At 45.5% G+C, this 27,968-nt stretch overlaps 1 protein-coding gene across 1 annotated transcript in view; it reads right to left on the bottom strand.

The window, feature by feature from the left end:
• Positions 1–27,968, bottom strand: part of LOC146869700 (uncharacterized) — a 664,652-nt gene that overhangs the window by 444,026 nt on the left and 192,658 nt on the right. The window contains exon 8 of the mRNA XM_085640198.1: positions 26,816–26,964. Within this exon, the coding sequence (XP_085496324.1) occupies positions 26,816–26,964 (149 nt within the window). The remainder of the gene's footprint in view (positions 1–26,815; positions 26,965–27,968) is intronic.

Here is a 27,968-nt window from a genome sequence, read left to right as displayed (position 1 = left end):
TTTCCTGATAGGCTTGGATGATGCGTCCCAACTGTGCATCAGCTTGCGGTGCAGCACCATGTTCAGGTCATGGCCTCAGCCTGCCCCCACTCCCACCACTCATACCCACACGAGCACGACCTGCCATTGCAGGCACAGACAACACTGGCCCTCCTTCTGTGTTGGCCCTGGTGGTATTGTCCGTCACATCCAGGGTACCCTGTGTTGCTCTTCCCTCGGTGTTATGTTGACTGGGTCTGTCCGTGTTGGTAGGGGACATCTGGGTGTTCGCAGATGTAGCAGGAGTGGTGGCAGGGTGTGCTGTTGTTACAACTGCTGGTGCTGCACGCTGATCCACACCAGAGGGGCCAGGTTGTTCGTCGTCATCCGAAGAGGACTGAGAGGCATCTACACCGGGAAGCTCAGGGACTGGGATTCTTCTTCTTCTGTACCTGCTGTTTCCCCAGCTGCCCCTGTGGGTGGAAGAGACACACAATGTATGTTGTAGTTCAGCACACATCAACCTATCACACACATTAAAGTTGCTTCTGTGCTTCATGAGGAGTGTATGTGCATTGCATTGTCCTCAATTGTCACAGGCAGATGCCAATGTTGGTTTAGAACATTGTCATGAAAACCTGATGCGTTTTTATCTGCACGTAGAGCTGTGTGCATGGACAGCTCATGTATTGATTAATTGACTTACATATCCAATGCGATACAAGTGCACTCCCGTGCCTGACACAGGTTTGTTGTTTTGTGTTGGTGGGAGGGGTGTGTGTGACAGGGCCTACTGGTAGATGTTATGTTATGTTATGTTATGTTAAAATGGTATTTATAGAGCGCACGGCTACTCAAAAAGAGTGTCCCGGCGCTTTTATTTACGGTAAACTACAAAATGGAAACACAGCATAGTAAAAGAAAAGAGTAACACAATCAAAAAGATGTAGTCTGAGGTAGCACTCTTCCTCCCCCTGGACCAGATAAGCCACCATGGACCATGCTTCCATGACAGTGAGTCAAAGTTCATGTTCAAGTTGTCTGACAGTGTTGTCCTGTTGTTTGTTGGAGCCCAAGTCCCAACAGGGCCTTGTGCTCCCCACAGCAGAGGCCAGTGTCAACCATCTTGGCAGTACTTTTTCACTCCCTGTGAGGTCAGCATGGTGTATGGCGGTATTCCTTGACCATGTGGGCTGAGGACTGTTGGCTGTGCCTACGACTCCCATCATGCTTTTGGCTACACCCACCTTCCCAACATACCCAAACTTCCTTTCTGTGACTCAGCTTTCCTGGTAGTGAATGTGTGTAAACAAGTAGGCTGCTGCATGTGACTGGTGTTTTGATCCCATTGCCTTGCTGTGAGTTTGTGCTAAGTTTTGTGACATTTGTGAATGGAGAGCTTTCCTGTTACATTGCAGGTATGTTGTTAGTTACGATCTGAATTTGAACACCGATCCCACCATGGATTGGTGCTCCTCACCCCACGGCCCAGTGTCAGGCATCTTGGAAGTAGATTTACCTTGAGTCTCAGGTTGGGCTTGGTCCCAGGTGTGGTGTTTGATGTTGGTGGAAGGGGTGTGTGTGACAGGGCCTGCTGGTAGATGTGGTCAGAGCTAGCACTCCTCCTCCCCCACAGCCCAGATAGGCCATCATGAACCATGCTTCTATGACAGTGAGTCAAACGTCACATTCAAGGTGTCAGACAGTGGTGCATGGTTTTTGTTTGAGCACTACTCCCAGCAGGGCCTTGTGCTTCCCACACCAGAGGCCAGTGTCAGCCATCCTGACAATAATTTTCAACTCCCTGCGAGGTGAGCTTGGTGCATGGGGGTATTCCAGGGCCATGTGGGAAGAGGACTGTTGACTGTGACTACGACTCCCATCATGCTTTTGGCTGCACCCACCTTCTCAGCAAACCCAGCCTTCCTTCCTGGGACTCTGCTTCCCTGGAAGTGAGTGTAACTGTGCTAGCAAGATGGCTGACAGTGTTCGCTGGTGTTTAGAGCCAAATCCTTGCTGTATTTGTCAGTAAGTTTGTACATGTATTGACATAGTTACATGTTACGGAGACATTGCAGGTATTGTGTTTATCTAACTAGCGTACACATCACAGGATATTGATGTTAAGGTTGATGTGGGTTGCTAACAGTGAATGGTTTCACTGACACCCTGACATTAATGTCTGTGATTGTGGATTGCTATTGCCTCACAATTTAGATTAGTTGTTTGTGTACTCACCAGGCTCTGGTATACCGGATAATCCATGGATGCCCACCGGTGGGAGGATGGCCTGCACCTTCTCCTCCCAGGAAGTGAAATACACAGGTTTGGCGGGAGGGCCACCGCCAGTACGCTGGTCTTTGCCGATGAGCTTCTTGACCCACTTGCGTATGTCGTACCACCTGATCCTGATGTCGTCCATTGTGCTCAGGCAGGCTGCTTGAGCATTCACCTTGTTCACAATCCTTTTCCACATCTTTGTTTTCTGGGACAGGGGGGTCTGTTGGACCAATGTGCCAAATAACTGTGGCTCTACTCTGAGAATTTCATCGACCAACTCACTATCTGTGAACTTTGGATTCTGCTTTGGGGGCATGGTGATGGGTGGTGGAAGAGGTCAAGTATACGTGTTCACCACATGCTACACACATTTGAAAGAATCTGATAATCCCACATAATCAAAATGATACATTACAGTTTGTGAGTCAACAACTCTGTATACATGAAGACATAAGAGGCTCACAAGAACAGAGTAAGGCTGCTTACACATATCTGTGGAATCCACCATTATGCACAGTCATGTGTCTACACACATATGTTTGCCCTGTGTGCAGATCCACTAGCCACATGTTAGATGTCTGTCCATGACAAACATATTGTAGACTTCTGGAATACAAAAAGCTATGCCAGTCCACCATGACACAGAGTCAGACACAAGAGAAATTATTTCACAATGGGCAAACTGTCGGCTCACACCCAAGATTAGGAGGCCAGAGTGTCTCAGATGACCGGAGTAGGCATACCTGTCCATGGTCCATGTGATACATGGGATGACCGTCAGCACTATGCATGTGTCTATGCAATTGTTACACTCATACACATCATTTGTCTGAGGCCTCAACATCACTCATGCCTGGTGCATGGGTGTGTAGTCAATACCTCACACTTCTATGCTGACCCACAACAGCAATTTGTGCATAAATGTAGACTCCAAGAGAGCACAGGTCTTTTATCAGGCAATGTGCTGACATATGTCACACAATAGCCTCACTCATGATGCTCAGTTCAATGCACCTGTTGCAGATGTGGCTCTAAGCATTCCCTTGGACAACAGCAAATACACAGAACCCAAGTGAAACATGTCAAACAGGGGAAGGGACACACCTGGGCATCAGATAAGAATGGGGCATCACCAAATTTAGCCCCATGATTCTTGTCACAACAGACAGATGAACAGTGGGAGTGTAACAAGGCTGAAGGAGTGCAAACTGCAGGTAATACACCAACAAGGCATGGACTCACCCCCTCCTTGCTGCTGTCTGTCCTTCAACTGCCCATCCAGGTCTGGGAAGACGACCGCCAGAATACGGAGCAGGTGAGGGTCAGGGTCCATCATCCGCCCCTCCTGTGAGGAGGTGACAGCTTCAGCTGGACTCTTGCAATCCTCCGGGTCCAGCCACGAAGGTCCTGCCACCTCTACTGGCAATTGCTGGTGCGGCATTTGAAGACCCCCACCGATCTTACTGCCCGGACGATGGTCTGCCAAATCTCATGTTTCTGATGGGCATTAACCTGTAAGGATGACAAAGTGAGACACCATCACTACACATGCACTGTGTTTCTCAATCACACAGTTGGACATACATGTAGAAATTAGCAGTGCATATGATGTATACAGGTAGTGCAACTATGGTCATGGGCAGTGGACTCTACACTCACCTGCTCCCCTGGTTTCCCATACAGCTTGCAGTACTGTGGAAGGAGGCTGTCCAGCAGGGCCTGGTTCTCCTCCTCTGTGAATGATGGTGCTCTCTCCACAGTACGTGCCATTGCAGAACACAGAGGATGCAGAGACAGCAGCAGTGGTGTTGTGAGATCCAATCCTGTAGCATGTAGTGCAGGCAAGTGAAGTCTATGGGGAACAGACCGCCTTATATCTGTGCTGCTGAGGCAGAATCAGTTCGATGTGGCCAAAGAGATAGGTCAGAGTCGTTCGCATAATCCGAAATTGCCCAATCCATGACATTGAACGCATCGGACATGCCTTCCGCGTCCTTTAAATATTCCGCGTCATGACACCATTGACTTTGAATCATTGTTGCAGTGAGCCAACGGAATCTGTCTGCAAACTGGTGCTGCGTACGTCTTGTTTCGAAAGTGTCCGAAGCGTCTTTTGAATTTTCACCCGCGTCAGTCACCATTACATTCAATGGCCAATGCGTGCGTACGTCTTGGTTTGAAAGTGGCTGATGCTTCTTCTGAATGTTCACCCGTATCAGTCACCATTACATTCAATGTCCAATGTGTGCGTACGTCTTGGTTCGAAAGTGTCCGACACGTCTTCTGAATGTTCACCCGCGTCAGTCACCATTACATTCAATGGCCAATGCGTGCGTACGTCTTGGTTCGAAAGTGTCCGACGCGTCTTTTGAGTTTTTACCTGCGTCAGTCACCATTACATTCAACGGCCAAAGGATGCCAAACAAGATATTTTGGTAGGGACTCAGGTGCTCTAAAACACACTGACAGCCTGTCACACAGTACACGTAATCACATTTCAGGCTTCATTTGCCATCTTAGTCTACCACCCGATCCTGAGAGTAACGACGTGCTCTGCCTCCCCCGTCAGCCGTAGGTTTCAGTACTAGGTGTCTACAATACCCCAGTACTAGCCTACTAGGGTACACCCTACCGTGTCTGGTGATTAGTCAATAATTAAAGACCCAGACGGTAGTGCACCACTCACTTTTTAGTTCTTTTTTGGTCCTGATGAAGTGCCACTTGACCGGTTAGGGGCAAATGGGGCACAAAACATGTTGACCCACTACACTATGGCAGCCCTTTAGGAATATCACATCCGCTTAGGGTACCCACACCTTTTAATTAGGCTCAAGCTACCTAAAAACATTAGAAACCAGACCAGAGTAGGACTGCTCCTGACCTATTTTACTTCACCTACCTGTGCACTACCCAGCCCTCATAACCGCACACACCCAACTGCTTCTTCAAAAGATCCCCACCAAAGAGCCCTGTTTACGGGAGCCAGTCGGGCATTGCAGCGCCGGCCCGACGAGGAGCAAACCCAATGATGAAGCATGGCATCCTCCGGGGTGTGTGAGGGCATCACGAAGAAAGACCTCCCTTTCCCCAAAAGTCCAGTTAGGAACTGCACACCCTGTTGATACACAGTCATATTTGGGAGCTAGTGTCCAGGACCTGTTTAAATATAGCTCCCGGTCCCTCCTCTTTTTGATACATGTCAACATATGTCATATTTGATGTGGCTCATTGTGGCACACACTACCAGGATGTGCCCTGTTACATGGTGACAAAAACGATTGTGTGTGATGCACCTCACTTCTGTGAGTGAGAACTTTGCTGATCAACACCCGTGGCCTGGGCACAGTTACAGGGGCACATTGTCTAATGACATGTTACATACACCCAAAATTGCACATGAAATGTACTGTTTGTTACAGGGTGTTCCTGGGCTATCACTGTGGGGTACATCATGACTATTTGCGTATAGTTGGGAATCCTTTCCAACATCCATCTGATTTGGGCATATGAGTTTCTGTTGTGTCTGTGTGTCACAGCCATCTATGTATGCCCTGCATACAAGCCTGTTAGCACATTAATGTTTGTGTTGGTACGTGTACTTCAGACATTACATAATGACTGCGTCCATGAGGCAATACATGATCCCTGTGTGTGTAACTTACAAACACCTGTCATTTTGCCAACGCGTCTATCCTCACTAGTCACTGAGGTGTGTGTTTTGTATGTGACATTTGTTCATATGTACTGTGACAGAACTCATAGGTTGTCTACAGCATCGCATAGCACTTGTTGTCTCACCATGTGGAGCTGAAATGTTAGGTGAGGGGCACATAGCTGGCATATGTGTCCATGCTGAATTGCACACACCTGACTCAATTGTGTCTTGATATGATGTAGCATGTGCTATTTAGCATGGTCATTGCCACATATGTAGGGGAACTGACAATCTTTCTTTGATTCCCTGTATACTGCAGGAGGGCAAATGTCCACAGACCCTTCCCAGACCTTGCAACCATGGCTGAACATGACTGCATCCGACGTTACCGCGTCACAAGACCACTGATTAAGGATTTGGCGGAGCTGTTGGCCCCACATTTACAACCTGGACGGGTGTATCCTGCTGTGCTGACCCCCAAGGTGAAGGTGATGGCAGCCCTACATTTCTTTGCCACGAGAACCATCCAATACACTGTGGCTGGTGGTATGTCACAGGCCATGTTCAGCCGTGCGTTACGTGATGTTTTGAAAGCAATGTTGTGTCATATGAACAGATACATCAAGTTTCCAAGTCCACAAAAAATGCCTGGCATAAAGGGTGACTTCTATGCACTGGGAAGGATGCCAAATGTTATAGGCTCCATTGATGGTACACATGTTGCTTTGGTACCCCCACAAGCACATGAGCAGATATACAGAAACAGAAAACATTTCAACTCCATTAATGCCCTGGTGGTATGTCTTCCGGACATGACAATATCACATGTCTGTGCCCGTTTCCCTGGTTCCGCACACGATGTCTACATCATGAGGAATAGCAGGATCTCACAGATGATGTCACAGCTGCAGAACCATTGTGCCTGGCTTGTTGGTGTGTAATCTCTGTTTACCTTGCGTGTTTTTTAGTATATTGGAATTTATCGCTCTTTCCTGACCCATGACATGTTTGTTTGTTTGTTTGTTTGTTTGTATGTAGGTGACTCCGGATACCCCAACATGCCGTGGTTGCTTGAACCTCTTAGAAACGTTTCAATGAAGTACATGGGCGGACCAGGCGAGTGTTACAGAGGACATTTGACATTTGGACTCCTGAAAAGCAGATTCCGCTGCCTGGACCCGACAAGAGGGGCCTTTCAATATGCACCTGAAAAGGTGTGCAAGATATTTATTGTGTGTTGCATGTTACACAACATAGCAGTGAGGGAGGAGTTGCCTCTCATCGAAGATGATGATAACCATCAACCGCCAGCAGGGGAGGATCCAGGCCTGGTTCATGTAGCGAGTGACGATGAGGGTGAGGGGGATGTCCCGACACAGCTCATCAAAAACTTTTTCTCATAATTGTGAGTATACGGTGATGAGTTGTCTACGTTTTTGCTTTGCCTGATATGTGTTTTTGTAGTACAATGTGGCTGCATACGTGTGGCTGCATGCTACTTGACATGGTCGTTGCATTGATGTGTCCTTTGAGTTAGTATGTTCTCCCAAACAGTGTTGACATGATTCATAGGTTGTTTTCACTTTTGGAAATTTTTTATGTAATGTGTATTGTAGATGTATGCAGTCATTTAGTAATTTCATAACTGTTATATGTCTGTCCTTCAAAGGGTCCTTTGGCTGCTGTCTAGTGACATGTGACCTCCAAAACACACAATCCAGTTACAGAGTGCAACCTTTCATGGAAGCCGGATTCATCATCCCACACACCCCAGTACTGGCATTTCTGATCCTCTTGGTTACTTTGTGCTCACTGTCATGCGAGGATACCTTGCATCTGTTGTTTAGTTCACACATCTGACATTCTTTAGCATACTGTACCTGTGGAATGATAAGCACTGCCTCTGCATGAGTGTTGAGTATGTGCATTTCTGTGTATTTTCAGTTCATAATGTTGGGGCAATGAGTATGATGGGCATAGTAAATTAGTGTTGTGTTGACCTAGTAGTGTGTATCTCTCATATGTGTCACATCAACATGACTCTGTTTACATTGCTGTAGTAGTTTCCATGCACAGTCTTTCTTTAGCATGTCGTTATCTCTATGTGACAAACCCAGTTTAATTTACAACAGAGTCAAGTCTTGTGTGATTATGAATTTATTTACAAATATGTGTGAGAATAGTATACGTAATAGAAAGTGCTGTACAGTGCAATAGGAATAGAGGAGTTGGTAGTGTTGGTAGATCAAATTTATTGAGTGAAGGCCACAGTTATTTGATTCATTGTCCCAACTTAGACCCTCCATCACATGTGGGAGAGCTCAGTGGCAGTCAACAAGGTGAACGGTTTGCACACAATGTAGGATATCAGGAGCAGGTGTTCACTTCCTGGGGGATGTGCATAGCCAGCTGGCTCTCACTTGTCCTTCTTTGGACGACCCCTCTTATTCTTTTTAGGGAGACCCTCAGGTACAGGCTGGGGTGGTTCGGTGGACTCTCCGCCAGAGTCCTCATCCCTCCCTGTGGCAGTTGCAGATGTTGTGGCAACAGATGTAGTGGGCACACAGAGAGGTGTGAACATGTTGGTTGCCATCTAGCGGAGGCATGTGAGTATGTCCCTATGCACCGCTGTGAGTTAAGCAAATTTGTCCATTTTGGACTCCATGCGGGACATGTGTGTCTCCACCCAGGACATGTGGGAGTCCAATCTGGCATGATGTGCAGCCTGCTGCTGTTTAATGTCCCTGAGGATCCCCACTACCCGGCCAAAGTCTCCGGTGCTTTCCTGATAGGCTTGGATGATGCGTCCCAACTGTGCATCAGCTTGCGGTGCAGCACCATGTTCAGGTCATGGCCTCAGCCTGCCCCCACTCCCACCACTCATACCCACACGAGCACGACCTGCCATTGCAGGCACAGACAACACTGGCCCTCCTTCTGTGTTGGCCCTGGTGGTATTGTCCGTCACATCCAGGGTACCCTGTGTTGCTCTTCCCTCGGTGTTATGTTGACTGGGTCTGTCCGTGTTGGTAGGGGACATCTGGGTGTTCGCAGATGTAGCAGGAGTGGTGGCAGGGTGTGCTGTTGTTACAACTGCTGGTGCTGCACGCTGATCCACACCAGAGGGGCCAGGTTGTTCGTCGTCATCCGAAGAGGACTGAGAGGCATCTACACCGGGAAGCTCAGGGACTGGGATTCTTCTTCTTCTGTACCTGCTGTTTCCCCAGCTGCCCCTGTGGGTGGAAGAGACACACAATGTATGTTGAGGTTCAGCACACATCAACCTATCACACACATTAAAGTTGCTTCTGTGCTTCATGAGGAGTGTATGTGCATTGCATTGTCCTCAATTGTCACAGACAGATGCCAATGTTGGTTTAGAACATTGTCATGAAAACCTGATGCGTTTTTATCTGCACGTAGAGCTGTGTGCATGGACAGCTCATGTATTGATTAATTGACTTACATATCCATTGCGATACAAGTGCACTCCCGTGCCTGACACAGGTTTGTTGTTTTGTGTTGGTGGGAGGGGTGTGTGTGACAGGGCCTACTGGTAGATGTAGTCTGAGGTAGCACTCTTCCTCCCCCTGGACCAGATAAGCCGCCGTGGACCATGCTTCCATGACAGTGAGTCAAAGTTCATGTTCAAGTTGTCTGACAGTGTTGTCCTGTTGTTTGTTGGAGCCCAAGTCCCAACAGGGCCTTGTGCTCCCCACAGCAGAGGCCAGTGTCAACCATCTTGGCAGTACTTTTTCACTCCCTGTGAGGTCAGCATGGTGTATGGTGGTATTCCTTGACCATGTGGGCTGAGGACTGTTGGCTGTGCCTACGACTCCCATCATGCTTTTGGCTACACCCACCTTCCCAACATACCCAAACTTCCTTTCTGTGACTCAGCTTTCCTGGTAGTGAATGTGTGTAAACAAGATGGCTGCTGCATGTGACTGGTGTTTTGATCCCATTGCCTTGCTGTGAGTTTGTGCTAAGTTTTGTGACATTTGTGAATGGAGAGCTTTCCTGTTACATTGCAGGTATGTTGTTAGTTACGATCTGAATTTGAACACAGATCCCACCATGGATTGGTGCTCCTCACCCCACGGCCCAGTGTCAGGCATCTTGGAAGTAGATTTACCTTGAGTCTCAGGTTGGGCTTGGTCCCAGGTGTGGTGTTTGATGTTGGTGGAAGGGTGTGTGTGACAGGGCCTGCTGGTAGATGTGGTCAGAGCTAGCACTCCTCCTCCCCCACAGCCCAGATAGGCCATCATGAACCATGCTTCTATGACAGTGAGTCAAACGTCACATTCATGGTGTCAGACAGTGGTGCATGGTTTTTGTTTGAGCACTACTCCCAGCAGGGCCTTGTGCTTCCCACACCAGAGGCCAGTGTCAGCCATCCTGACAATAATTTTCAACTCCCTGCGAGGTGAGCTTGGTGCATGGGGGTATTCCAGGGCCATGTGGGAAGAGGACTGTTGACTGTGACTACGACTCCCATCATGCTTTTGGCTGCACCCACCTTCCCAGCAAACCCAGCCTTCCTTCCTGGGACTCTGCTTCCCTGGAAGTGAGTGTAACTGTGCTAGCAAGATGGCTGACAGTGTTCGCTGGTGTTTAGAGCCAAATCCTTGCTGTATTTGTCAGTAAGTTTGTACATGTATTGACATAGTTACATGTTACGGAGACATTGCAGGTATTGTGTTTATCTAACTAGCGTACACATCACAGGATATTGATGTTAAGGTTGATGTGGGTTGCTAACAGTGAATGGTTTCACTGACACCCTGACATTAATGTCTGTGATTGTGGATTGCTATTGCCTCACAATTTAGATTAGTTGTTTGTGTACTCACCAGGCTCTGGTATACCGGATAATCCATGGATGCCCACCGGTGGGAGGATGGCCTGCACCTTCTCCTCCCAGGAAGTGAAATACACAGGTTTGGCAGGAGGGCCACCACCAGTACGCTGGTCTTTGCCGATGAGCTTCTTGACCCACTTGCGTATGTCGTACCACCTGTTCCTGATGTAGTCCATTGTGCTCAGGCAGGATGCTTGAGCATTCACCTTGTTCACAATCCTTTTCCACATCTTTGTTTTCTGGGACAGGGGGGTCTGTTGGACCAATGTGCCAAATAACTGTGGCTCTACTCTGAGAATTTCATCGACCAACTCACTATCTGTGAACTTTGGATTCTGCTTTGGGGGCATGGTGATGGGTGGTGGTGGAGATTGATGTGTGTGTGTGAGGGTGGAAGTGAGGGCAAGTGGGTGTGAATTCAGCTGGGTGTTTGTGAGTGTGGTTTTAGTGAGGTGCTAATGGTGTAAAGGTTGAGTATTGTGTGAGAGTGTCTGTCAGTGCAGTGTGTTGTGTTCCCTGCTGGCAGCTCTGTGGAATTTGCAAAGGAACATGGTATGGATTTTTTTTTCTTTGGGCAATGCTTGTTTGGCCTTTTTCTGTCTTTTTTTGTTGATTTATTTTGAGCATGACAGAGACGTTCAGTTGACCGGAACGGACACTTACAGCGTCAATTGCGGGGTGATACGAGTCAGTCTCACTCACATTGTGCTATGTTGCAGCGTTCGCGTACGCGTTGGGCGTGACGGACTCTTTTCATTGCTATTCCCTATGTTCCGTACGTATCTGTTTTACGTCTTGCGCTCCCTGCAAGTCGGTTTCATTTCACACGCATTACATCGTACTTCGCACATCGTACGGCGCGTGTTCATGTCGGTCAGAACTAATCCCGGTCCGTGTTGGTCGTAAGGGTTCCGGGTCCGTTTACGAGCGAGTCAATGTTTTCCGTACGTTTCAGTCAGACTGAATGTACTCGGTGTGAGTCGTTTGTATCTTGTACGAATCGCATCATACTTTGCAGTTCGTATGGCGCGTGTACGCGCCGGTCAGAATTCTGTCCCAGGCGGTGCGGTTGGTACGGTTTCCGGCACGGATTGGAATCGGCCCGTATATAGTTAAATCTAGAAAAATTCATATCTACGGTTCCCTGAATTGGATTTTTGTAATTTTAAAGAAAAAAATATTTCCTATATGGTTTGTTTTTTAATTGTGTGTTGTGTCTTAATTATTTACTGAATTGGTGTTCTTAAATGCTCTTCATACCTGTCTCCTAAGTTAAGGCTGGTGCAGAGACAGAATATCGATTTAAAAATATCGACTTGCACAAATATTGAGTTGCAAATATCGTGGGGCAGAAATATCAATGTACAGATTCTCGTGGTCAAGAATATCGATTTTAGGTAAGTAATATCGATGTTATAAATATAGAAGTGTTTAAAATTGTTTGTAAAAATATAGTTGTTAAAAATATTGTTTGTTTATTAATTTTATGTATTTTAGTATTTATTTTATATGCATGTGTTGTATGTTTTTTTTATAATTGTTTGTATTTTAAATATATGTGTTGAATTTTTTCTAGTTATTAATATTTTTTATTTTAATTTTGCATTTTTAGTTTTGTATCGGGTTGTGGGTTTATAGGGGAAGAGGGTGGGAAGTAACTTAATTATATTTAATGTAGTTATTATTTATTTATTAAGATTTGTTTAATTGAGATGTTATAGTGTTAAATGTGTAAAGTAACTTATTAATTAATTATTAATTGGTTGTTAATTAATTTGAATTAAGTAATTGGTATTAATTATGGTAATTGTGTGGACAACAACAACACTAGGTGTGTTTTGTGGTGTTTATAAGGGTTAAGGGTTGGAAGTAATTTATTTTGAATTGCTGAATTAATAATTGTCTGTTAAATCATTTTAATTAATTAATTGGTAATTAATTATGGTGACTGTGTAATTAATTTTAGGTGTGTGTTGTGGTGTTTATAGGTGTTAAGGGTGGCAAGTAATTTATTTTTAATTGATGAATTAATAATTGGATGTTAAATAATTTCTATATATATATATATGAATTATGTTTGTTTAGTTTTTTAATTAAGACTATTTGTTATATTTTGTTAAAACTGTATAATTAATATATTTATTTTGTTAAAAATAATTTTAATATTTAATGTATTTAATATATATTATTTTATTTTATATATATATATATTCTATATTTTTTTGGGACATTTTTAACATCAATATTTTTGTCATCCATATTCTATCGGTGAACCGTTAAGGCTGCCTGCTCGCAGCCAAGCTACCCAGGGTTGAGCATTGGAATAATTTACTGAGCCCTAGGCTGTGTTAATGACCTTATTGCCAGTGGTAGATGCATATTTACCACTACTAACAATGCATTTTCCACCATCACCTAACAACATTGTATTAAGTTTAATATTATTTAACACAAGTCGTATGGTAACCCCTAACCAAGTAGCAACACCTAAAGGACCACTATGGAATGTGCCCCACGCTACAGCACTCCAGCGTGTCCTCTTCGGCTCTAGAGAATGTCATATCAACGCCATATGATGCTTTTTTTTTTATGTACTGCTAGCCTCTACCGTCATCTTAAACATTTGTGTAATGAAAAGAATATGTATCTATTACTCAGCTGGGGTCCCCTATTCATAGAGGTGTGACACTTGATCCTTTTTCTAGTCCTGCCTTAGTTGCCATTTCTATTTCTCTTTGTTGTCTTTTCATGCATTTGAGGAGCGCTTTTGATCATGTTCATCCCTTACCAAGGAGGAACTCGCACCTCTTGGGGCCACACTCAGGTCTCATCCACATTCATTCTAATTTGCTTTTAAATGTTTATGTTATGTCAACACATGCAGGCCTCGTGAAGACTGATGTGAATATAAACTTAGGCGCACATGTTATTTACCATCAATTTTAAGTGATACTATATTATAGCTGCAGTTTGTAACCATCTGGTAGATCTATATGGATAAACACATTCTGTCAAATTGATGGCAGAGGGTTGTATGTCAGAACCACGCATGACATTACCCCGCATGCCTTAACAATGCTGTCTTAACCACGCATTGGTCTTTACCATGCAACATTTTACCAGGCATATGCATTAACCACGGTAAACAACGTTTATCACAAATCTTTTTCCCCGCAGGGAATCACAACGCGGTCGTTACAACGACCGCGTTGTGATTCCGCATACCATTACTCCGCAAGTAGGAACAACGACTTGCGGAGGGGGGGAAGGTGTTGGATTTAAAATCCAACAGCTTCCCTATTGTCCGCACAGACTGGAGTTGGAATAGTAAATTATACTATTCAAACATCCAGAGCCCCCCCTCCGCAAGTCATTGTTCCGACTTGCGGAGTAATGGTATGCGGAATCACAACGCGGTCGTTGTAACAACCACGTTGTGATTACCTGCGGAGGAAAAGAATGCGTCATAAGAACGTACATTCATTGACCACACATAACTTTACAACAAAATGTAAGACTATTGCAGGTAAGTGTAAAGCCATATTTATATGTAAATATAGGTATATTTATAAAGTGGTGGGGAATCAAGAAAGGTACTTAACAGTCGTGAGAATACCTCAAGGCTTACGTGTATTAATAGGACCAACATTTGAAAATCCTGACCCGGAAAGCTCCAGGAATGGGCAATCAATAGCTCAGAGTAATTTAATAACATGATGAAAATCCTAGTGAAATATGCCATAAAAGACAGAGAAAAATCTCATAGAAATCTCTACAATTGAGAAAGAAATACGAAAACTGTCCAAATCAGATAAATATGTCAAATTTGAAAAGGAAATTGAGGTAAAACTGAAGAAACATGAGCAAACGATTAGGGACAGAAAGGCTACTAAATTCATCAGAGATCGCCTTGACTATGGAAGAGGCCAAATATTCACCTTCGCACGCCATTTTAAAAACTTGCACCATCAAAGACTATCGGGCAATATAGGAAAGAACAGAAGAACAAGGGAGCAGCATGGTATGGCTGAATGCAGTTCGGAAATAAGCTCCAATGTGAGTTTAGAGGCTGAATTGGATTCTGAGGACGGTGCAGGGAGAAACATGGACTCCCAAAATCCCCCTTCTGCTGTGGATGAATTGCGTTTTTCCGCTTAGACCGGACTGTGCAACAGAAATACCCCATTGGAGAGGAAAAAAGCGCATAGGAAACGCAAAAAACGAAGGGGAGGGTATGGAGTTACGCTCAGGCGCAAAAACCAAGGACACAAATCAAAGGAAGTAGAACGTGACCAAGCAGCGGTGATTAATCTATCTGGCTTACCGCTCTCAGAAGATGAGGAGAATACATTATCAGCAGGGCTATCATTTTGCACCAGGACAAAATTTAACTATGCACAGACACGCATAGACTTCTATAAATTTGACTAACGAAATTCTTTCATACTCAATCTGTACGTGTGCCAGCAAAAGAAACAGAGAAACCAGAGAAAGCAGAAAGTGCTTCCCTCAAAGCTGGGGATTTGATGTTATTACATGAACTACACTTATTAGAGACGGAGGGTGAGGGTATAGCACAACCTGAGTCTGCAAAAGAGACTGTTAACACTACGGGATTGGATATCTACAACAGCATAAGAACTCCATTCAAACCAAGATCCACCTTTGTACCAATGACATCTAAGGATTCATTAGGTGCATTTGTTGATTTGGTTGTGAGAGATTTACAGGTCTTATCAATTGAATCGAGCGAAGATTTTTTGTGTGGCAATGGCAGGAGGACAGGAAATTTGTGATACTGGTACAGAAAATAAAAAATCGCAAGGATATAGCGGTGCGTCAGTCCGATAAAGGGGGAATGTGGCCACTAGAAATGTACAATGACCAAGCAATGCTCCAACTAAGAGATAGTATTTGTTATCAGAAAGTACCTAACAGTAATCTTCTTTAAACAAAAAACAAATTGCATAAAGATTTAGCTAGGTGGCAAGGTCTGGGAATGATATCCAAAGATGAATACCTCTTTCTCAGAGTTGATAACCCGGTGACACCAATACTATATCTAATACCTAAGGGACACAAAGATCTAGTGACCCCTCCCCCCGTAAGACCAATCATTTCTGCAATAGGCAGACTGTTAGAACCAACATCCAGATTCCTAGACTTCTTTTTACAAGAATTGGTGAGGGAGTTGCCAGCATACATCCAGGATACAAGGGACTTTGCTCAGAGAATAGAAAGCATAATATGGAAAGACACATTCCTTTTAATTACATTGGATGTGTCATCCTTGTACACAAGTATACACCATGCAGATGGATTGAGGGCTATGAGGCACTACCTCAATAAGAGGTCTATCTCACTACATCAACATTCTGCTATGTTAGTAGAAATGGGCAGAATCTGTCTTGAAAACAATTTTTTCATGTACAGTTCAGAAACATACAGGCAGGTACAAGGGACTGCGATGGGCACCTGCTTCGCCCCCAGCTATGTGAATTTGCATATGGGCTGGTTAAAGGAGCAGGTGCTCAGGGTGCAATTCCAACAGGAATGGGAGACCAACATCATTCTATGGACTAGGTTCATAGATGGCCTTTTTATAATATGGGATGGCACTATGGACACTGCTAATCATTTCATAGGAAGATTATACGACAACACTTTTAATCTAACGTTCATTAGTTGTATTGACAGCACACGAGTAAACTTCTTAGACCTAGTGGTATATGTGAAAGAGGGCAGAATACATACAAGTGCTTATAGAATGCCCACAGTTAGAACTATCTGACAGGGGTGCAAATGTCATGTCTAGTTACTTAACTGCAATGTGGAAGGAGTGTGGAGTGAACTACAAATTCACCACACCCTATCACCCACAATACAATAGTTTAGGTGAAAGATTAAACAAAACCTTAAAGGGCATGATCAAAGGTCTCCCAGAGAAGCTTAGGCGGAGATGGGGCATCCTTTTACCCTGCCTTTTGTTTGCCTACAGGGAGGTGTCACAAAAGGGGGTTGGTACAGCCCTTTTGAACTTTTGTTTAGCCATCCTGTTAGGGGTCCTTTGTGTCTGGTGAAGGAGGGATGGGAGATAGCTCTCAAACCCCCTAAACAGGACATAGCGGACTATAATAATCCACATTTGTAAAGCACGAACAATCACCCAAAAGGGTCTCTAGGTGCTGGGGGTCATTGGGAAGATTAAGCAAGCTATTGCCCAGAGTCACATGGTGCTGGGCTAATCTGGCGCCGGGGATCAAACCGTGATCCCCAGATTCCGGCGGCAGTCACCCTGGCTGCGGCGCCACACATCTTCCCTATGTACTTGGTCTCCCCTCCAGGATGGCTGAGTACATGAAAAAGGCAACTAAAAACCTTGAGGCTAGCCAGGAATTGCAAAAGGCCTGGCATGACCAAAAGGCTGTGCTGACTTTTTACCAGCCAGAGCAGAAAGTGTGGGTGTTGGAGCCTGTGGCCCCCAGCAGCCCTCCAGGACAAATGGAGTGGCCCCATACAATTGTTGAACAAAAAGGGGAGGTCACCTACTTGGTAGACCTTGGAACCCCTAGGAGTCCCCACAGGGTACTTCATGTCAACAGACTTAAACCATATGTTGACATGGTAGACATGGGCTTGCTCATGGCTACTGATGAAGGGCAGGAGGAAGAGAGTGACCCACTCCCTGACCTGCTTTCTTAGAACCCTGATGATGGGTCAGTTGATGGTGTAGCCTTGGCAGGCAGCCTCACTGTCCAGCAGCAAGCTGACTGCAGAAAGCTTCTCAGTCAGTAGAGACATAAGTTTTCTCTGACTCCAAGTCAGACCACCTGGTGCACTCATGAAGGGGACACTGGGGACAGTATGCCTGTGAAGAATAAGATCTACAGGCAACCTGACTATGTCAGGGACTGTATAAGGACAGAAGTCCAAAAGATGTTGGATTTGGGAGTCATTGAACCCTCAGATAGTCCTTGGGCTAGTCCAGTAGTCCCGGTACCTAAACCTCACACCAAAGATGGCAAGAGAGAGATGAGGTTTTGTGTGGCTTACAGGGGTCTCAATGCAGTCACTAGGACTGATGCCCATCCCATCCCCAGTGCTGATGAGCTAATAGATACTTTGGCCTCAGCCAAGTTTCTAAGCACATTTGACCTGACAGCTGGCTACTGGCAGATCAGACTAGCTGATGATGCAAAGCCAAAGACAGCATTTTCTACCCCTAGTGGGCACTATCAATTTGTGGTAATGCCCTTTGGTTTGAAGAATGCACCTGTCACTTTCCAAAGGTTGGTGAATCAAGTCCTTACAGGCCTGGAAGACTATAGTGCAGCATATCTAGATGATATTGCTGTCTTTAGCTCTACCTGGGAGGATCACCTGGTCCACCTAAGGAATGTTTTGGAGGCCCTGCAAAAAGCAGGCCTAACTATCAAGCCTACTGAGTGCCAGATAGGGCAGAGTCAGGTTGTGTACCTGCGACACCTTGTAGGTGGAGGCCAGGTGAGAGCCTTCTTAGGCCTGACTGGGTACTATAGAGGACTTGTCAAGGGGTATGGATCAATAGTGACACCCCTGAATGACTTAACCTCTAAGAAAATGCCCAAAAAGGTTCAGTGGACAGTTAGCTGTCAAAAGGCATTTGATGACCTGAAATAGGCCATGTGCACTGCTCCCATTCTGCAAAGTCCTGACTACTCCAGAAAGTTCATTGTCGATACAGATGCATCTGAGTTGGGGGTAGGGGCTGTACTGTCACAGTTGAATGATGAAGGTCAGGATCAACCAATAGCTTTCATAAGCAGAAGGTTGACCCCCAGAGAGAAACGTTGGTTAGCCATTGAGAGGGAGGCCTTTGCTGTGGTTTGGGCTCTGAAGAAGTTAAGGCCATACTTGTTTGGTATTCACTTCATTGTTCAGACCGACCATAAGCCCCTTTTATGGGTAAAACAGATGAAGGGTGAGAACCCCAAACTTCTCGGGTGGTCCATTTCCCTTTAGGGGATAGACTATACAGTGGAACATAGACCTGGGAGTAACCATGTCAATGCAGATGGACTCTCCAGATATTTCCACTTAGAACATGAAGACTCAACTGGTCAAGGTTAGTTTAATGTCCCTGCGTTTGAGGGGGTTGTGTAGGAGAGTAGGATCTGCTTCACATGTTTACCCCCACTTTTTGCTGGTGTTTCACAGTTTTTTTACTTTAGTCTGGCTGGGACCCTGCTATTCAGGGCCCCAGCCTAGCTGCTTCCTCTCTAAATTGATTCCATGTACTTTAGGTACACCACAGATTGGATTCTTAGGTACCCTTGTGAGTCCCTCATATATGCTATACTATGTACCCAGGTCATAGGTACCCCAGAGGCCTACCAGGGGCTGAAGCATGTATTATGCCACCCCTGGAAAGCCCTCCAAAATGACACCACAGGTCTGCTACTGCAGACTGGGTAAGGTGGTGCATGCACCCTTCACTGAGGTAGAGGTTCACTATACCTCACCTATCACTGCACATAGTAACCTATCAGTCACCCCTGTGTCAGGCCTTATCAATCCTGAAGGCAGGGTGCTTGGTTGTATGTGAGATGGTGCCCAGGCATGAGCTGAGCACCTCTGCAGCCTTCGAAATCCCTTCTCCGGGGTTATCAGTGGTGCAGCCTGACCATATACTCTTAGGTGCATTATATCTTAAACGGTTAATGCTAACTTTGTACTGGCTGCACGGAAACATGTTGTGTTTGATGTCAAACACCTTGGAATCATACCCCCATATCTGTTCTTGATGTGAGGATATGATCCCACCCTTCTAGAGGGAGAGACATGGCATTACTGGTGTACCCGGTAGAAACTTAACAGAGCCCTGGCATCACAAAATGGATGCTGCAGCCACAGACACGGGTCTGGCCTCCTGCTGCTGACCGAAACTCCGGCAGGGGAGGCCTGGACAATAGGTTTCCTGTCACAGGGAGGTGTAACCACTTCACAGACAGGCTTATGTGTATTGGGGCTGGATGGGATCACTCTCTGAGTGCTTTGAAGTCCTGCACTGGGGGCATATTCGGTGTCCCTGTGCATAGTCCAGCTTAAACCGGCTCAGGGGCTTCCAGCCCCTGCTCTGGCGCGAAACTGGACAAAGGAAATGAGTGTAGTCACCCCTCTTTCTAAACGACCCATAGGTGGGTCCCTAGATCTAGTCCAACCCCTTCCTTAGGTATAACTAATGAACCTCTGTAACCAGAACTTTAGATATCCCTGGACGAAACTCTGAAGCTGAATCCTGGACCTTAGACGCTCTACTAAAGACTAGAGGACTGAAGAAATCTCCCTTAGGGTCAAGGAGTGACTCCCCTGCTTGGCAGGCACCAACAAAGCATTTTGCCAGCCTGCATCTCCAAAGCTCCTGCCAGACTCCGAAGTATTTGCAGCCCAGGAAGAGGATTTCCAGACATCTCAGAGGCCAACCCGAGTCCGCAGCCCTTGTGAGTAGCGTGGAACCGGAACTCCTGGTCACCGTGCACTTTTGCAAGTGCATTGACTTTTCGACGTCTCTTGAAGTTGTGCTTGGGGTTACTTGTAGCCCCCACCTCGAGCAGAGAATCCACTGAATATTGTCGGGCTAGTCACCCCGAGTGACCTGTGGGCCGCCATTTTGTCTTTCCTCTCAAAATCCCTTTGCGATCCCTGGTCCATTGACTGGTGGGTCCCTGAGGGAGTAACTATGATTTTCTTTGGGATTCCCTGGTTGCTCCAGACGTGCCCTGACTCCCAACCAAGTGGTGAGTCCCTCAGACCTTGCTAGTCTGCACCGAAGCATCTTTCTCCTTTCTGCATGGGTTACTGTTGCCAAGGCATGTTGTATACAATCCGGGCACCGACGCTAGAGCACTCGACATCCTTCGTGGGCAGCTCGAATCCAGCTCCTGGTCATCCTCGACACCTCCTGGTCCTCATGGCTGAAGAGTCAAGCTTCACCTTCCTCACCCAAAATCACCCGACATCGGTGGGCATCCGCCTAGAGCCTTCCTGGTCACTGGCAAGTGACCCAGACTCTGTCCACTCTGCTTTCAGGTTCTTCTCATCTTCAATGCAGGCTTGGATCTCTTCGGACACTTCGCATCTTCCCGGCAGCAGCACTTCTTTGCCAGCTCCACTTGAAATCGACGATGCGACCCGACACCAATTGACACCTATGCACCTGGCTTCCCTGGGTGAAGTAACTCAAGTACTCCAGTGCTCCTGTGGGTGTTGACCCTAGAACTTCCTAACTCATTTCTAAGTGTCCCTAATCTTTAAAAATCTAACCGCGACTTTCCCCATAGAAGCTAACAGGAGCTCGCGGCTGTGTTCACACACTGCACACAGCCCCCGTGGGTCCCCTGTGTCACTACCTTGGGTGGTTCCTTGGGGTCCCAGAGATTCTACAGGCTCTAGGCCTTGTGTCTAGTTAAGTTGTGGTTCTTATACAACTATTTTAGTATATGGTTTGGCTCGCCCCTAGGGCCTGACATGTATTTCTGCTATTATACTGTCATATTTGAAGTGTAACTCATGTGTTTTGACCTCTAGCCTCATAAAGAGACTAGGAGGGTGTGTTTAGAAATAAATACATATATTTTATATATATACCTGGTGTGATTGTCTTTCATTTAGCCATTCAAGAGATTATAGACTGGTAAAACAAGCTGCTTTACATTCCTTCAAGACTTAGCCTGAAGGCTGCTCTCCATATGTTCCACTAGGATAGCTTTCAATAAAGGTTGTCTTTAACCTATAACCAATAAGGGGTTGTTTGGACTGGTACAGGGTGCCCACTATAATTAGTGGACAGCATATACCAGGCCAACTTCTCACACCCAGTATCCAATCTGGGATGTACCTAAGTACTGAACACAACAATTTTAGGGAGAAAGCAGGTAGCATCAGGCAAAAAGTGGGGGTAACAATGAGGCTGATCCTGCTTTCCTACATGGATGTATAATGAAATACATGTTAAAACATATACCATCATATACCCAATACCGGGTCAAGTTTGCGCTATATAAAACTTTGGGGAAAAAAAAAAAATCTGTTAATTTTAAAATGAACTATATGCTCTGACTCTAATTGGAATGGTCATTCAGTTATATTGAACTTAATTTGAAATGTATATAAATTTAATTTTGGATGAATTTAACCACTCTAATATGGCTGCCACACTAAGCATTTGTGAAATTGAAGAGAAACATTGATTGTCCATTATTTATGTTTATGCACTTGGGTCAGATGTATAAAATGAAAATGAATCCAATATGGCACTGTATCTTGAACAAGTTTGCCGCGCAACCAAAACACGTAGATCGTTTGTCGCACACCAAAATACAATGATTATTTTCTAAACTGTCAGGAGTGCCATGTCTTGCAAAATAGTTTTAGAAGGATGTTGGCGATATTCTACAGTGATTGTAAACCGGCTGAGGATGGCACCCATGCCGTTCAGATGTACGCATGCATTGGCTTTGAAGAAAAGAGGTACATCTATATATATATACTTAAATGGGAGGAGAATTTTCATATATATATATATATATTCACTTAAAAAAACATAGGTTTCACACATGTTATAGTTAGCTGGACATTACACTCGTGAAAAACCATTGAAATTCCCCCGTTATAGTTAGTGCAGGCAACTATAACTCACGCGACCGCAATCCTCTGCTGATGACGTCAGATATTACATCACTGCATTTAGACACTTATTTACCCATGTCTTCTTCCATTCATTTTTAGCTATACATATATTACAAATATTTATTTTTCAGAAAGACACATATGTCATCAGTGATGTAATATCTGACGTCATCAGCAGAGGATTGCGGTCGCGTGAGTTATAGTTGCCTGCACTAACTATAACTGGGGAATTTCAATGGTTTTTCACTAGTGAAATGTCCAGCTAACTATAACATGTGTGAAACCTATGGTTTTTTAAGTGAATTTGCAAGGCTTTTTAAATGCTAATTCCTAACTATAACGTGTGTGAAACCTATGGTTGTTTAAGTGAATTTGTACGGTTTTTTAAATGCTAAGTTATGTATTTTAAAAAAAAAATTTTTAAGGTTTTTCACCGTGCGCGTACAGTACGCGCATGGTGCGCTTTGAGCACCGTGCGCGCGCTGTGGGCGCACGGTGCGCTTCGCGCACTGCGCGCCCACGTTACGCAGTTCGCGGAATTTATCAGTTTCGACCGTAAGCGCACGCTACGCTTACTCCGCGATTTTTCGCAAAAACATTAAAGGACATTTTGGCCCTTGGGGGTCCTTCTGGGACCCCCTGACAAAGGCTAGGGGGTCAGGAACTGTCCACCATGCCCCCTTTTCAAGTTCTCCACCTTTGTTTTTCACCCCCTCAGACTGCGAGAGACAAAATGGCGGCCGACACTTCCTGGTTTTGACCGATTCGAATGTTTACTAAGATCTAACAACCAATCAGAATCGCGCTCGCGCACGGCAGCGTGCGCGTACGGTAAGCTTACCGTACGCGCTCGGAGCGCGCTTATAGATATATATATTGATTTAAATGCTATTTTCTCAGGAAATACTGAACAGATTTACACCAGACCTGCAAAAGGCACATCCCTGACCTGAGGACTACCTCTCTGCCAAATTTCAAGTAATTCTGTTCAGCCGTTCGGGCTGTAGCTTGGACTAAAGGTCCTATGGAAAAATGCATGGGGAAAACGTGTTTTGAGACCCCCCCTTTTTCTCAGCCCCCGCTTGACGAATCCCCCCGAGACTTTCAGGGAAGGAACGGAGCGGAGCGCCCCACCTATTTTGAAACTTTCGCGAGGATTGGTCAATCGGCGCCAAAGTTATTCCAAATAGAATGTTGCAGATTTCCTATGGAAACACGGTCCTAACTATAACTATCTACTGGCGACCGCCAGTAGATAATATATATAATATATAATATATATATATATTCACTGAAAAAACCATAGGTTTCATGCCTGATATAGTTAGGAATTAGCATTTAAAAAACTTTTGAAATTCACTGAAAAAACCATAGGTTTCAGGCCTGATATAGTTAGGAATTCGCATTTAAAAAACCTTAGAAATTCACTGAAAAAACAATAGGTTTTAGGGGTGTTATAGTTAGCTGGACATTTCACTCGGACAAAACCATTGAAATTACTCCGATATAGTTAGTTGTATTAACAACATCTCGCGTGCCCGCAATCCACTGCTGATGATGTCACATCTTACATCATTCATGACATGGTCAGTGACATCACTGATGACATCTCAAATGACATCACTGATGACATCACTGATGACATCAGCCACGTGACAATCAGATACACCTCATCATACACTAGTATAACCTTTCATCACTCACTGTGTGCGCATCATCCCGTAAAAAAAATATATATATTTTTTGGAGCCTTGGGGGCCCTTGTGGGACCCCCTGAGCAGGCCTAGGGGGTCAGGGTGTTTCTACCATGCCCCCCTTTTCGCGTTTTGCGTCGTTTTTTTGGGGCATTCTTGTGCCTCAGTTCTACCGAGGCACAAGATGGCTGCCAAGACTTGCTGATTCAGTGTGTTGGCAGCCAATTAAAATTCAGCTCCTGATCGGGAGGGTGTGCGGATCCTCCGAGGCCACAGATATATATGTACTTTTAACTCTCATTTTCTCAGGAACTACTTTACACCATTTAAGTAAAAGGCACGAGTCTGAACTGAGGACTACCTCTTTGCCAAATTTGGTGTAATTCCGTTCAGCAGTTCGGGCTGTAGCTGCGGCTAAAGGTCCTATGGGAAAATGCATGGGGAAAACGAGTTTTGGGACCCCCCTTTTTTCTCGGCCCCCGCTTGACGAATCACCGTGAAACTTTCAGGAAAGGAGCGGACCGGAGCTGGCCAAAAGTTTAGAAAATTTCGCGAAGATTCATCAATCGGCATCCAAAGTTATTGCAAATAGAATGTTGCGGATTTCCTATGGAAAATAGGTCCTAACTATATCTACCTACTGGCGACCGCCAGTAGGTAACATATATATATATATATATATTTAATATATATATGTATATATATACATATATATATATATATATAAATATATATATATATATATAAACCCTAAAAATTCCCTTGCCACCTAAATACCCTTACCCACCCTAAAAATTCCCTAGCCACCCAAATATCCCTACCCATCCCAAACCTAAAACACTCTTGCTACCCAAATCCCATTACCCACCCTAAAATTCCACTTGCCACCCAAAGAACCTTACCCATCCTAAACCCAAAAAATACCTTTGCCACCCAATACCACTACCCACCATAAACGCTAACAAAACCCTTGACAACCAAATACTCCAACCCACCCAAACTCTAAATATACCCTTGCTACCCAAATACACCTACCCACTCTAAACCCTAAAATCCCCTTGCCACCCAAATACCCTTACCCACCCTAAACCCTATAATACCCAGGTCTCCCAAATACTCTTACCCACCCAAAATTCTAAAAATACCGTTGTCACCAAAGTAACCCATACTCACACTAAAACCTAAAAATTCCTTAGCCACCCAATACCCTCACCCAACCCTAAACATAAAAAAATGCCCAATATATAAATATCATAAACTTTATACTTACCAGTGACATTCTTACTTTTTTGTTGTAAAGGCATGCTGATAGATACCCCGCCCCCTACCTCCCACCTCCTAGTAATGACCCTTCCCATAACACTCAAAGATACACTGCCACCTACCTCTCGCCTCCAAGTGCTGACCCTTCATGCGCCACTTAAAGATAGACTGCTACTTACCTCCAACCTCAAGTACTGACCCTTCCTGTGCCAGTTATAGGTAGACTGCCACCTACCCATCGTCTCCAAGTACTGACCCTTCCTGTGCCGCTCAAGGATACGCTGCCACCTACCTCCCACCTCCAACAACTGACCCTTCCTGTGCCACTCAAAGATACACTGCCACTGACCTCCCATCTCTACGCACTGACCATTCATGTGGCACTCAAAGATACGCTGCCACTGACCTCCCATCTCTACGCACTGACCCTTCCGGTGCCACTCAAAGATACGCTGCCACTGACCTCCCATCTCTATGCACTGACCCTTCCGGTGCCACTCAAAGGTACGCTGCCACTGACCTCCCATCTCTACGCACTGACCCTTCCGGTGCCACTCAAAGATACGCTGCCACTGACCTCCCATCTCTACGCACTGACCCTTCAGGTGCTACTCAAAGATACACTGCCACTGACCTCCCATCTCTACGCACTGACCCTTCCGGTGCCACTCAAAGATACGCTGCCACTGACCTCCCATCTCTACGCACTGACCCTTCCGGTGCCACTCAAAGATACGCTGCCACTGAGCTCCCATCTCTACGCACTGACCCTTCCGGTGCCACTTAAAGATACGCTGCCACTGACCTCCCATCTCTACGCACTGACCCTTCTGGTGCCACTCAAAGATACGCTGCCATTGACCTCCCATCTCTACGCACTGACCCTTTCGGTGCCACTCAAAAATACGCTGCCACTGACCTCCCATCTCTACGCACTGACCCTTCCGGTGCCACTCAAAGTACGCTGCCACTTTCCTCCCGCCTCCTAGTACTGACCATTCATGTGGCACTCAAAGATACGCTGCCACCTACCTCCCGCCTCCAAGTACTGACCCTTCCGGTGCCACTCAAAGATACGCTGCCACTGACCTCCCATCTCTATGCACTGACCCTACCGGTGCCACTCAAAGGTACGCTGCCACTGACCTCCCATCTCTACGCACTGACCCTTCCGGTGCCACTCAAAGACACGCTGCCACTGACCTCCCATCTCTACGCACTGACCCTTCGGGTGCCACTCAAAGATATGCTGCCACTGACCTCCCATCTCTACGCACGGACCAATCCGGTGCCACTCTTAGATACCTCGCCACCTCCCTTCCTCCTCCAAGTACTGACCATTCTCGTGGTATTTAAAGATACACTTGCCACTTATAGACGCCTACCCCCTGCAGTTGATTAATGCCTGAAACTCACCGTCTGGTGGAAGAGCGAAGACCTGCACCTCACCAAGGGACAGATACTCCGCGCGTCCAGGAATGCTGACCGTCACATAGCGACCAGACATGCCACCGCAGCTGAAGGATTGCGTCACTCCTGCGCCGAGTGTGACAATAGTGGTGCACCTGTGAGGAGGAATGCAGGGTGCTGAGTGTGCAAATCGCCTCTATGGTAGGTAAGACAATAAGATGAATACAACCATGTCAGAGTGTTTCCTTTTAGTCTTTAAAACCTCAGGCCTTGAGAGCTCTCCACATGTGCACACCACAGAAAATACAGGGATACGGAAATAGACAAGCCCATCATGAGCCTGCGGCCTTGAGGGTGGGCTCAGACCCAGAGAGTGAAAAGGTATGGAGGTAGCAAAGCAAACTCTGAGACTGGCCAGACCACAGTAAATGTGTAACAGAGCCGATAAATCCTGGTGCTCTGAGCCAGACCTTGAAAGACCACATGAATGGAGACAGCACAACACATCCTGCGACTGAGATCAGACCCCAGAGGTGACAGGTCCCAAGAGAACCGACCAGAATAGGGTCAGGTCCTGAGAGTTCACAGGTATGGAGGTATTAACCATCCCCTGATAAGGGGGCTAAGTGTGGAGAAAAGTAAACCCAGAGATTGGAAGCCAGATACTGTGGGCCAGCGTAGGGTTTTTGAGGTTGCAAACCGTTGGCAACCGCAAAAAAGCCTTTTACATGTACCAACCCTATTTTGGGATTCGGTAACCTATTACTGACTAGGAAAATTAGTTAAATGATTCCAATTTTTTTTTTAAGAGGCAGCAGTGGTCTTCCACGGACTACTACCCGCTATTAAAAAATTTAAAGAAAAGTTTTCATTTTTCTTTTTTAAACAAATCCCTTTTTCCTTTAAGGAAAATCTGCTGCATAAAAAATGATTCTTTATTTAAAAGCAAGCACAGACATAGTGGTCTGCTGTCCCCAGCAGGCCACCATCACTGTTTTTCGCGATTCCCAAAGCGTCGCTAATTGCAACCTACCTCATGAATATTAATGAGGTAAGTCAATTGAGACCCACTGGGAATCACTAACATAACATAACGTGTATTTGTAAAGTGCATGTTTACTCAAGGGTATCTTAGCACTGAATAACAGATGTTTATTGT

Source organism: Triturus cristatus, chromosome 1_1 (genome assembly GCF_964204655.1).
Source record: "Triturus cristatus chromosome 1_1, aTriCri1.1, whole genome shotgun sequence".
Taxonomy (NCBI): domain Eukaryota; kingdom Metazoa; phylum Chordata; class Amphibia; order Caudata; family Salamandridae; genus Triturus; species Triturus cristatus.
Note: the sequence above shows the minus strand (reverse complement) of the source record. Positions and strands in the feature narration are given on the sequence as shown.